The sequence below is a fragment of the Polyodon spathula genome, chromosome 3 (assembly GCF_017654505.1).
Source record: "Polyodon spathula isolate WHYD16114869_AA chromosome 3, ASM1765450v1, whole genome shotgun sequence".
NCBI lineage: Eukaryota > Metazoa > Chordata > Actinopteri > Acipenseriformes > Polyodontidae > Polyodon > Polyodon spathula.
Window position 1 is genome coordinate 81,019,018 of NC_054536.1, and position 13,541 is coordinate 81,032,558.

General features: G+C 35.0%; 1 protein-coding gene across 1 annotated transcript; it reads right to left on the reverse strand.

The window, feature by feature from the left end:
• Positions 1-1,917: 1,917 nt before the first annotated feature.
• LOC121313481 (desmoglein-2-like) lies at positions 1,918-13,250 on the reverse strand. Its single transcript, XM_041246085.1, has 14 exons — positions 12,907-13,250; positions 11,415-11,504; positions 10,955-11,104; positions 10,717-10,861; positions 10,176-10,336; positions 8,106-8,240; positions 7,532-7,717; positions 6,817-7,094; positions 6,223-6,365; positions 5,620-5,847; positions 5,144-5,383; positions 4,156-4,280; positions 3,577-3,738; positions 1,918-3,380 (listed from the first exon to the last, which is right to left on the reverse strand). Exons 1-14 carry the CDS (start codon positions 12,958-12,960, stop codon positions 2,079-2,081), a joined length of 3,399 nt encoding a protein of 1,132 aa, XP_041102019.1. The 5' UTR covers positions 12,961-13,250; the 3' UTR covers positions 1,918-2,078.
• Between the last annotated feature and the right edge of the window lie 291 nt (positions 13,251-13,541).

Genomic DNA, 13,541 nt, shown 5'->3' on the forward strand with positions numbered 1-13,541 from the left:
GTAAAAAGTAAATTTCTGATCAATGTTAGCGTAGGCTATTCATCGCCCCACTTTTAATCTACACTTGCAACATACTGTGGTCCTCATGTTCACATCTTTTCTTTATGAGAAACCGTATTTATAAAGCTATAGTGTAGCCTACTTATCATCATAGTGTGGGAAAAAAGACTAAGCCTGTTATTTTCTTTTGCTATTTAATTGTGTTCTTGTTTTTACCCTGAATCTGTTTACAGTCAGTGTCATACGCTTAATATGGAAATGTAAAAAACACGTTAATTGGGTAGCCAGTGTGTTTAAAAATAACATAATGACAATAAAGATTAATTTATTAGCCAAATCATTGTGTCATTTGTTTACTTTTCAATAGCGAGATCCAATAAACATGTGGAGCTTTTTAAGAACGAGGATTTGACAAATCGAATAAACACATGCACTTTAATAAAAATGCCTGCCGCTTTCTTTAGAAATTGAATTTACTGAATTCCATTGTTACACTGCAAGATTTTTCTTTTTTAATCTTTGATAGGTTATAGGCAGGGCCACGATTCTATTTCGAGCACGAAAAATCACGACAAAATGCGAAATTTTCATTTTCAGGGAGGGTATTGCGAAAGCCTTACGTAATGTAATAATTAAACATTTAGTCATATAAAAGAATGCTCACTTGTTATAAAATATTATTTCTGGGTGCACTTCGTTTTTACTATATGATTCCTGCCGCTAAGCACTGATTAAAGGGAAGTGAAACACTGAAACAAACAAACAAACAAAAACACCCGCCTTTTCAAACTGCAACTATGGTTACTAGATGCGCATCAACATCCCGCATTTCAGCTAAGCAACGCGAAAAAGATTTTCCTTCTAGTGAGTTTCACTCATCTGATGATATATTATTTTGTTCAGTGTGTAACGAAGCAGTAGACCACAATACACATTACACTTGTGTCAAGCACCTTAAAAGCGAGAAACACCTGAAAAGAAAACGGCTACAGTTAATGCAGAGCGATTCTGGTGAGACTAGGAAAAAGCAAGTTACTCTTTCAAGTTTGTTCACTGCTCGACCAAAGCTGGCGAAGTTAGAGACGGCCAGATTTCAGCTGACAGAAGCGTTGATAAAAGCAGATATCCCGCTGGAAAATGTAGATAACCCTAGCTTTAAAATATTTTTGTAACAAAACATGAAAACTATGGGAGTCGTAGCATCAGCATCACTGGTAGACGAAATGACAGACAGTGAAGATCGCTTTCTACTGAATACCGTAGTTTACAAAATCGATCACAAGAATAACTGTCTAGCAGTCAAACTTCTGCAATCTGTGTTCCAAGAAAAAACAGACGGACTAACAATAGCGCAGTCAATTGTCCAAACTCTGTGAGTGCAGTATTGAATGGGAACGAATTGCTGCATTTGTTTCTGATAATGCTGCAAACATGAATACATGTTACGAGTCTGTTATCAAAGGCATGGCTCAGAACTCCATATGAACAAATAAATTACACTGTGTAACAAAATAAATAAATTGTTCCTGGGTAGTAAGTGTTATTTCCTAATTGCTTATGCATCAAAACTATAGAACATGGCTATTATTCCCCACAAACTGCTTTTGTGACCAGGGCAGTGATATTTCAAAATATCACTATTTCCAACGGGAAAATGGGCAAATGTGTGTCTTTTCGTTCACATAAAGTCAGAAATAAACAACATATGAATCAAAATTAACATGTATTTATACTAAAGTAATACAAAGATGACTACAAAAGATTTAGAAGCAGTAGTTTTTCGAGATTTACAATTATACTGTGTTTACATAGATAATATATAATATATAATTTCCCAATGGAAATTTAGAATTTCTAGAAATTTTTCAAAAACAAAGAATATTTTTTTTGGTGGATAAGGGAAAAAAAGTTACAAGTTACAAACTCCAAAAAATGCTAATTCAAAGGTATAATTATTTATTTGAGAAATGTCTAGAAATTATAAATTTCCATGGAGGTATGTCAACTTTTGACTACATCTGTGTGTGTATATTGCATATTGTTAAACAACCTTTTATATATGCCAAGTGCATCTTATTTCATCCCATTAACCCAACCTGCACACTACTTCCAGATACCACTCTCTTCTCTGTCACTGTTACATGCTGTGCGTTTGGCATTTCACTCATGCGCAGAGTACCCTGACCAAACCCCACCTTTCCACCCTGCATACTGGACTCAGATACCACGGTCTTCTCTGTTACTGTTACATTCTGTGAACCAGGCATCACATTCCTGTGCAAGCTGCCTAGTTCATACCCCATCATGTCACCCTGCACATTATGTCCAGACACCACATTATGAGAGACAGGTTCACTCAAGCGCATGCTTCCCTGATCAAAACCTTTATTTTCTAACAGCACCACATTCTGTGATTTTGGCATTTCACTCATGCGCAGAGTACCCTGACCAAAACCCATCTTTCCACCCTGCATACTGGAATCAGATACCACGGTCTTCTCTGTTACCATTACATTCTGTGAACCAGGCATTACATTCCTGTGCAAGCTGCCTAGTTCATACCCCATCATGTCACCCTGCACATTACGTCCAGACACCACTCTCTTCTCCGTCAACACCACATTATGAGAAACAGGTTCACTGAAGTGCATACTTCCCTGATCAAAACCTCTATTTTCCAGCAGTAACACATGCTGTGAGTTTGGTATTTCACTCGTGCGCAGAGTACCCTGATCTAACCCCACCATCATGCCACCCTGATTACCCGAGCCATGCACCAATCTCTTCTGGGTCACCATCACATTCTGAGTGCTTGGAACGTCACTCATTAGAAGGTGGCCTTGCAAGCCAGGGACAGAAGACCTTTCTATCACGACATTCCTTTGGATCTGTGGCTCAACAATGTATCGAGTGGTCTGAATGATTGGGTTAGTGGCATAGTATACAGGCTGTTGAACGAAGCCAGGGTCAGAAACAACCACATTTTTCTGGAGATACACGGTTGGCTGAGGAGGAGACACGTTTTCTGTGACAACCACATTCTTTTGGACCTGGGGTGCTGGAACTGGGCTGGTCACCTCAACGGTTTTGTTGGTCACCACACAATTATTGGTGATGACTGGGTTAGTGGACACGGTGGTGTGCTGAACAGCAACACCAGGCTGCTCAACTGAAACTCCTGAAGTCATCTCTGTGCCCCTGCAGATTTCAGCAAGAGTCTTAAACTTTGGTCCTAGTTCATTTAGGAAGCTTTGGTCTAGATCTTCTTCAGTAAAGCTACAAGATCCTGTCGAACCCACAGGTGACTCCTGGCCTTCATAATCATACACCAACATGGCATCTTTTTGTAAATGACCTTCCATTAAAACATATTTAGTTTTCTACAATAAAAAAAGAAAAGAAAAATGCATTTAGTCTATTGTACTTCCTGATGGAAAAAACAATCAAACATAAAGCATAATTTGACAAGTGAACTATTAGATCATTATTCAATTTCTCCATATTTACAGTTACCAATAATGTACATGTCAGAACAGAGAAGACTACCCCTTACTAAAAGTTTAACTTGTAGTTTACCTCCACATAGTACTGTTCCAAGTAAGCTTCAGGTAGAGCTACACCCTCAAAGGCATCTACACTCCATCCCTTGGCGTGCCACTGTTCTGCTGTTACTGGTCTTCGCCACCAAATTTGTCCATTGATGTCCTTGACCATTGATGGTACAAGAGGTGGAACTGCCTGTTCAGAAAATAAATGCAAACATTAAGAGCAATTTGCATTTGAACACATTTATAAAAATAAAGAGCAGTTTAGGAATTTAAGGGTGGGCTCTACAATTTCCATGCTGCCATTAAATTTGATGGCAATGCAGGCCATGGACGAATGTTGACGTGGTCCTAAATCCCTGAGATTCACAAGCAGCATGTGGATAGACCTGAGGAGTGACCTGAAAATGTATGTAGTAGTGGCTGCTTATTCCTTCACATATCATTGAGCTTCCACTATCTTTACAGTGGCAAATGTTCTCTCACTGAGACAGCAACATATTTTATTCAGTAGGAGTACTTTTGGGAACTATTATTGTACCTATTTTCAAGAGAATGTAAAGGGATAAAATACTGAATACGAAAATAATTTGAATGTAAAATAGCTTACCTTATCTTCACCTATTTTTTCCGTGTCATATGAAATCAAATGTCCTGCTGAACCATCAGTAATTGGGACAAAACCGCCTGCCGCTCCAGCCCCACATGAACAAAATAGCAGCAGAAGAGGCACAACTGTAAAAAAAGACGTAATCAGGCACAAAATAAATACATTTCTAACCAAGTAACGTTACAACATATTAAAAGAAAAGAAAAAACACCATATACTTGTATTTTATTCATAACTAACAAAGCACTGGAAATGTCTTTCATGTTTTAACATATGTTATAACTTCTCATTTGAGCATTTGTCTCTCTGTAAACTATCTTTATTCTTAGCACTACAGTATATCAGATACCTCCTCCTTGCACTTTCTACAAATTCAACTCTTCTATAGAGTCACAATTGAATACTGGCCAGATTGTACATTAGTTTTGTATTCCTATTGCATTTCATAATCACCAACTTCATTTTTTACAGGTAAAAACATACCTGTAGTGTAAACCGATCTCTGAGACCAGTATAAATGTTACATATCAATCAATTCCAAGTGGTTGGCCTTTATGAATAAAGCAAATGCGTCCACATGTACCAGTCCAGGATTTTGTTCTGGATTGCATGTTACCCATAATTTAACGTAACAATATATAGAAAGGTATAGTAGGGAAAGGGTAGTACAAGAAAAAATAAAAAATAAAAACTAAGGCAACAATCAAGAATCCTGTTATTGGGAGCATACAGGGTCAGTAACTCAATTCTAAGCTGCACAACCTGTCAATGCATGGAAGCCTTCTTATGTTCAGTGTTCTGTGTTAGAACCCTAGCTACAGCCTTAAGAACAAGCTGAAAACATAATATTAGATGAAATGAGGGCATGCATTCATTGGTCTTTCAAAACCAGGCACAGAAAGAACAGGTCTAAGTTTTGCAATATTTCTCACTTGAGAAAATAAATCACACAAAAAAACCCCAAAATACCAGGCGTTCAGTAACTTACGTAGCAGCAGTAAGAGTGCTAGACTCATAAGACCAATAGCCGCAGGTCCAAGTCTAGCTCCAGTTGACTGAAGTCTGTCGGTGACTGGTACACAGGCCCTGGTGTTTTCACAGGTGCAGACGGCAATATTTAGAACCTGCTTGTCACTACAGGATTTCCCCTGCTGATCATATATTAAAAGGGTTACACTGTACTGACCAGGCCAAAAGGTTTCCATGGGTTTGAGTATCATGCTAGTTCCTGTTAAAGAAAAAAAGCAACATAAATAAGTGGTTATTACCTAAAATATACATTAAACACTCACAAAAACAGAATGACACAAGTGTTATAGAACTTAAAATTCCATTCCACGTATATATATATATATATATATATATATATATATATATATATATATATATATATATATATATATATATCATCCATGTCAAAACAGCTAGGCTTACAGAAGGATATAATAGCAAATATTTACTGACCATTGAGATGTTCGACTTTCCAGTTCTGCGCTGTACCCTTAGGTTCATCAAAGATCTTGTATTTGAAGGGGACACTATTGGGATCCGCGTCTTCATCTACAGCTGTGACTACCACCGATTTCTCATTAGAACACATGTCTGTAGAGGTACTTGTAAGAACTGGACAGTGATCATTGAAGTCTTCTACCTGGATTGCAATAGTACCAGTAGCAGTTTTTGCAGGTAAATCTGTGGACGAGAATATTGTTAGATCAGGTCAGAATATGAGTTAAGAAGCCCCATTTACACTCCCCTTTTTACATAATTGTGAGTGCTCCGCAACACTTACAATGGTGTAAAAAGGTGAGAACAACTCACAACTTAGTGACAGAAGCAGGTGAATGTGGATGATTTCAGGAAGGGATACAGGGCAACTCCCAAGAAAATGATAATTTTTTTTATAAATCAATAAATGCAAGACATTAGCAGCGCTCTATGTTTTGGTTAACACTTTTGTTTTATATTAATATAACCCTGCAAGTATGAGATCAGTGCCATTAGTAACAGCTTTGTCACAAAACAGTTATTGAATTATATCCACAACGAGGCTGCTTAAATGCTTACCATCTGTAATGGCCAATATTTCTGCAGTATATGTGCCATTAACCAAAAATTTTGATTCACGGTCTGGTACTTTTGCAAGTTTAATATCTCCAGTCTTCAGATCAATTATCAGCCAATTATGAGGATCATATTTCTTTACATACCTGTATAAAGATAATAAAATCACAAAATCCATTTTTTTTTTTTGGTTTAGTACAGAAGTAACTTAAATAAACTACCTGCATATTTGCAACGTGAATGTATCTTCTCTCCATCTATTGGCTGTGCAATTACATTTGGTTACATAAAAACTATAAATTATGAGTACAATCATCCACTGCCTGCATAGATTCTGACTAGTTACTATTAGTGGCACCATCTTGTTCTAATCAATCTGATTCTCAGAATCGGACAGTACTGGACAAATGTATTAACCACAGACTGGAAGATATACTGCAATACCCACTCAACTAAATTAATATCAGGCTGTTTGGTATATCTATACAGTACAAAACCAATACATTGTTAAATAAAAGACTTCATATAAATCACCCCAAAACAAAATTTGAAAAAAAAAACAAAAACAACAAAAAAAAAACAACAACATTTACTTACTTGACTTTTTCAGCAATTTTTCCAGTGTCTGCATCAATGGCTGGATACTTTGCAATTACTTTTGTAAGATCAACTTTTGACGTCGCCTCAGAAATGTAAATTGCCTTTACCTTTGGGGTAAACTTAAGACCTTCAGGCTCATTTTTCACTTTGATTTTAACTTCAAAATATTTTAGAATTGAAGAAAATGATGAGGATCCCTTTGAAATATGGAAAGCTGCTTTGTTTCTGACAACACCAGTGAGGATAATGCTCTGTAATTCTTCATAGTCAACTTCCTTGAAAGTAGAAAAACAAACATTTCAGGATATCACCACTTGTGGTCATCATCATGCGATGGCAGATTAGTGTAAATGAGTGATTAGCACTGACAGTTAAAACACTAACATCCAACAACTAAAAATATTTTAGATTATTTATTTATTTATTTGGCAGACACCTTTATCCAAGGCGACTTACAGGTGTTACAGGGCAGAAAACAGTTACAATGTAAGCTTAATATTTAAATACAGTGTAGTTTACATTAAGTGAAAATAATATTTCTAAAATACAATATGAACTAGATGTTATTTAATGTTGCATACATTATTGTATTATAGCATCACATTTCAATTTCATTAACCATAGAAAGGATAATCAGAATCATTATATTAAGACCAGAGGCTTTTAACTTTGATATTCAACACAAAGCTAATTACTTGGTGTAGAACTTTACCTTTTGTAGAATCAAAATCCCTTCATTAGTCTTTACATCAGTCTCAATCCTGAAGTAACCCCCTTCATTGCCCGATTCAATTTCGAATTCAGCAAGCCAGTTCTCTGAAAATTCTTCATCTGCATCAAGGGCTTTCATTCTCATTACTTCCACGCCTTTTGTATTTTCAACAACACTACCTTCATACTAAAATAATAAATCAGTCATTATTTATTCAACGTGTATATACAGTAGTGTAGACTATAACAGGGTACAGACACATTCATTCCAAAAGTACCACTGTGTAATGACATTGAAAACTCACCCAGTCCTCTGCTTTATTAATATCATTGTGTTGCTAAAATGATCAGGTGCCAAAATTTTTGCCCTAATAAATCTGATTATGGTTTATTCCTCAATGAATGCATGAATACTTAATATTAGCTAATCAGTTATAGACTGGTCAGTTGACAGCATTTGAAGTTTTGAGAACAACTTATTCAATGCATAAACAACTATTAATTGGCATTAACTTTATATCTCTGTGTGAAATGATAACCAACAAAAAGGAAGGAAAAAACATAACGTGACTTACAGGCTCAAACTCCAGTGCTGGAGCATTGTCATTGACATCTTTAATTTTAATGTCAAGTTGTACTGTGGTAGCCAAACCACCCAATTCTCCATCCAAATCTTTGGCTTGTACCGTAAGAGTATACTTTGACTGTGTCTGCAAATCAACAGAGAAAGATAAAAATACACATATACATACTGTCTCAATGAAATATTATCCAGGTATCCATCTTAGTTAAAATCATAAAGCAATGATGAGAAAATCAGAAGATTTATCTTGAATCAGGTGAGCACAATTTTAAACCATCATCTACAAAATGCATTAATACTTTGTAACATTGTACTGAATAATAACACTGTGTAACACAATTTTTGTTCCTGGGTAGTAAGTGTTATTTCCTAATTGCTTATGCTCAAAAGTATAGAAAATGGCTATTATTCCCCACAAACTTTGCTTTTGTGACCAGGACAGTGATATTTCAAAATATCACTATTTCCAATGGGAAAATGGGCAAATGTGTGTCTTTTTGTTCACATAAAGTCAGAAAAAAAACAACATATGAATCCAAATTAACATGTATTTATACTAAAGTAATACAAAAATGACTACAAAAGATTTAGAAGTGAGTAGTTTTTCGAGATTTACGATTATACTGTAAATAGCCCCTTATTTACGTTCCATCTCACTGTGTTTTTGTTGTTGTTATGTTGTCCGGATGAAAAAAATAACCCTCCCCGTTGAAAAAAAAACAGACTCATACTCTTTAACTAAGGTTTGTCGGCTATTATTTTGTAAAGAGTATAAATGGCTTAACATTACTATTAACCTTAATGTTACAAATAACTGCTTTCCAGTAATGGTTAGTTTAGCCTAGAAATGCTGCTCATTAAACTTATTTTCTTTATTCTATTTAATTTCAGCATGAGACAGGAGTTTAATACATATATAAACAAAATATTAATTTGTACAGGAACATTGATAATGTTAAAAAAAAAAAAAACATTTTTAATTTTAAAAATAAAAAAAGATGTTTTGGATTTTAGGCCTCTTATGGAGTTATATGAAACTTTAGTAGCACAACATCCTGGACAGAGCACATTAAAAGAAGGCAGATAGGTAAGCGGTGCATATTTTCCAAAAATAAATTTAAAAATGATAATACTGTCAAGGCACCTTGAATTTATTTGCCACAATAAAATGTGCCTGGTGGATTTCATCTGTGAAAGGAATTTTATCTTAAGTGTGATTCAATTGATCTTAACTGAAATAAGACAGTTCTTTTGTTCTGGGTTTTTTTTTTTAAACTCAAAACCGTGTTTAAGTCTTGTTTACAAGGACGACACCAGTATATCATAACTGAATGGCTGTATTTCAAATAACATAAATCAAAATAAAAGAAAAAACAAGAGAATATTTCTGCACTAACATCTGCTGAAAGAGTATTTAGTGGAGCTACACTTGCTGCATGCTCTCTCTGTGCTAGTCTTACCCCAGAAAATTTAGATTTGATTTTTTTATTACACTTCAACTCTCACCTTCTGAGACTTTTATTTTGAACTTTTATGTTTTTAGTTCTGTACCAAAAAGAATGCTAAACGTCTGATATGTTATTCACATAACGTGTTGCTTTTTTGTTCTTTTGGTGGGTTTGCATTTGATTTTAAAATTTGCAATGATTTAATTAATTTGTTACTAGAATTTCTGCCAAACATCTACAGATAAGTAAACATTTAAAATAACACTTTTTATTGATTTAAATGTAAGGTTTTCACATTTTTTTGCAAAGGAACCCAATTACATAAAGAGCAAAAATCTGTTGAGGACCAGCACAGCCAATCACTTCCCCTCAACCAAGCCTAGCAGGCAGCAAGTCCCAAATCGAGCGTCTGTTTGTAAACAGTAATTTAATCACACAAATCTAGTCCAAATAAACACACAATAAGCCTATTTCCACATAGAAAATGACATCAACAATAATTCCCCATTGTGCAGGGCAATCGCCCTGCCACAGGACCAATAATTTGACAACAATCTTTGGCCATTGATTGGGAATCCTTTTTAGTTGAGACCGAAGCTCTACAAAACACTTACCTCTCTGTCAAGGGTAGACTCCGCTACCATAATTCTGCCCGTGTTCCTTTCAACATAAAACATGTCTGCAGGGCTCTGTTCAAGTATTTCGTAAGCAATGAGTGAATTTCTTGAGTTTGGCTCATCCGCGTCAGTTGCATTTATTTGCATTACAAAAGTATCTAACAAAGAGACAGATGAGACATGACCATTAGTAATTGCTTTACACGAGCACTGTTTGAGAAACACCAAGCCATAAAAGAAAAAAAAAAAAAAAAAAAAAATTGTAAATAGAAATGTCTCACACATTTAATAAATCAATCTCACAAACGAAACCACCATAACCAAACCTCATTTAAAAGGGTTAAATGGTATGCTTGTAAAGCGCTATAAATACAATGGCTTGTATTTTCCACTTTCCCTTTATGTTTGGTTGAAAGTGCCTCTACATTTTAGTTATATATTCCAGTTTAAGGGGCATGCAATGTGAAAAGTTATTTAAAGAGTTAAAGGTAAATTAGTCACATTATGTTGTATTCTCTTGGTATGTGCATATACTTGCCTCTCTCACTCAGTTCATAAACGCTCCCAGAAAAAAAATTCTGTGTGAACTTGGGACTGTTATCATTAACATCTTCAATTTTAACCAGCAGGTCAATATCATTTTCCACTTGTTTTCCTGCAGCGTTATAAGCACGTCCTTTCAGCTGAAACAATATCAACATCAAATTCAGAAAATATAATTCACAAATATGGAGAATTCAGATGGACCATATTTATGAATGCTGAAACATACATACTTTGTAGATGTCCTTTTCTTCTCTGTCAACCATTGATGTGATGCTAACCTCACCATTGTCTGGATTAATAATAAATAAGTGATAAGGTTTCTGATCAGCTCCTTCACCAACAATTTCGTATTTAACTACATCTTTTACATCAGATCGAATCTGAAAATGAAAGCAAAACACTACTGAGTATCATCACTGTGGTTAAAAAATGGATATTTTGTTGTATTAAAACCTTAACAAAAAGCTCAGTGAAATACAAAAATGCTATAAAAATACTTTAGTCTCCTGCTACTGCTATGGCTGATAATGAACTAACAAAAAGTTAAAACCAGTAACGGTGTCTTTCAACTTTGAACATGCCTTTCGTTATAAGAAATGTATATATTCTCCTGTCAGGCTTGTCGACCACAGAACCAGAAAATACATAAAGCATACATTCCAATAAATTACAAAATAAAAAGGATCATACTTTGGCAATTGGATTTTTGGTATGCTCTTCATTTTCTCTAACTTTAACTGGTGGAATAATCCATTCTGCTTTCACATGACTTTCCACAACCTGGAAACACAAAAATAAAAAGCTAAACCAATCAGTTTTCTTTGTATACATCAATATGGAATAAAACCTGTGCACACACAGAAGATGATCCTTCTAATCTTGCCCCTTGTGTTCTGAACATGCTTTTTAAAGTGTATTTAACTTAAATTTGCGATTTTACAAAAGCCTGACTTAACTTCCATCCATGGTTGAGACAGATTAACATCAGAGCTGAAGATACAAAATCAGATTCTCATATAGAGGTTAGAAAATGGGGAAAGGGCAGTGCAAGTACATCATAGATTTTTAGTAATTGGTAGGTAACATGTAGAGTTAAAACCTCAGATCACGAGCATGCCAGCGTTTGCTGAATAATTCAGTATGGTAACAAAAATCACCACCCTAAAACATCAATAATATTTTAGTGTTTGTTCAGAAACATGACAAGATGTTAAATTCCAAAACACTCTTAAAGTTCAAGAAATGCAAAAAATACAAAGCTGCAAATTATAAAACGTTCTTATGAACATTTTAAGAAAGAGGTTTACAAGGATCTTACCACACTCCTGTGAATAAAAAACAGCAAGCAATGTCATTTATAATCTGTCTCTCTGTAGTATTATGCATAAACCTAGTGCTAAAACAACATAAATAATTATTCTTACTGGGGAAAAAAGACAGTGGCTCTTAAAGCGAGAAAATGGTCTGGTTGTCTTTGTCTTTGTCAGTCACTTGCACCGAATCTACACCTACACGATCTGTTACATTTTCTTGCAACATAGTGAAGAAAGCAACGCAAAAAAAAGTACCAGTGTCACGTCAATTTATGCTCCCTATCAAATGTTCTTACTTTGCGTACTGTGCATGCCCAGGTTATTATCACCCTGCACTATACATGCCCAGATTTTTTTCCCCCTTAAGACCGAGGACGCTCATCAAAAACTGCTACATATTTTCTTTGGATGAGAAAGTATGTGTTTTGTAAAGTTACATTTTACTCCCCATGTAATAATTAGTTTTATAGCAAATACAGACAGCTTGTGTCAACGAATGGTAAAGTGTACTATAGAGCTAGGTACATTTTTTAAAAATAGAAAAAGCAAAAGATAAAAAGACAACTATATGCTGACTGCAAAAAATTGTTTTGCAAAGGTATTATTATTATTATTATTATTATTATTATTATTATTATTATTATTATTATTATTATTATCATCATCAGAGATATTTCCAGGTGTGAATTCTGATCATGTTATTGATATTAGTTTAAAATAAGTTAAGTGAATTATATTACATTTTAGTTCTGCTACAAATAAAATTAAAAAGGTAACAAAAAACTCCCAGCTCACTATATACTTGACCCCCCCCCCCCCCCCCCCCAAATAAATAAATAATTAAATCGCAAACTGCGTTCCGTACTCACCATTAATACAAACAGTAACAGCAAACCAATCCCTGGAAATGAAATTCCAGCCATGACAGGTAACTCCTTTATAAAACTGTCCTGATCAGCTCCCCCTGAACCTACTTCTAATTTAATGTTTCTTTGCTTTTCTTATGTTTGTGACCCCCACTCCGCTAAGGCTCTTCAGGACACCTCTTCTGAGCCAAGGATAAAGACATGGGACCTGGGTTCAATAAGCTATGCTTTAAGTAAGATAAGAGTGGTGAATTTCCTTCTCAAGTCTATATACCTGTGCTATAAGTCAATTTCGCTAGTTAGACTGGAATTATAAGCATAGCAGCACATCTACCAAAGGTTACTCCACTTGATCTCTGTTCATTATAAAAAGCAATGGAATGAGGACGTTAAATGGAGCGTCACTTGATCCACACCCAAACTTGATGTCAGGGGAGGACTTACCTTTTTTTTTTCAAACTTTATTTGAATATAATGAGTCAAAGAAACAGACTTGCTATCATGTAACCAATCTACATGTTTACAGCATGTCTAGTGTTGGCATAAAAATAACAAATAAGAAGCAGCAGACATTTGGACAAGACCTTTATTTCCTGGTTTAACTACATGCCATTGTTCTTTTAAAAAGAAAGAAGCTA

Bases quoted from the DNA above. Each gene is read 5' to 3' on its own strand.
- LOC121313481 (XM_041246085.1), bottom strand. From the start codon at position 12,960: ATGGCTGGAATTTCATTTCCAGGGATTGGTTTGCTGTTACTGTTTGTA. The intron at 11,105-11,414 runs GTATGATCCTTT...TTTCATTTTCAG, and splicing joins CCAAAAATCCAATTGCCAAA to ATTCGATCTGATGTAAAAGA. The intron at 6,366-6,816 runs GTAAGTAAATGT...ATCTTTATACAG, and splicing joins AAAATTGCTGAAAAAGTCAA to GTATGTAAAGAAATATGATC.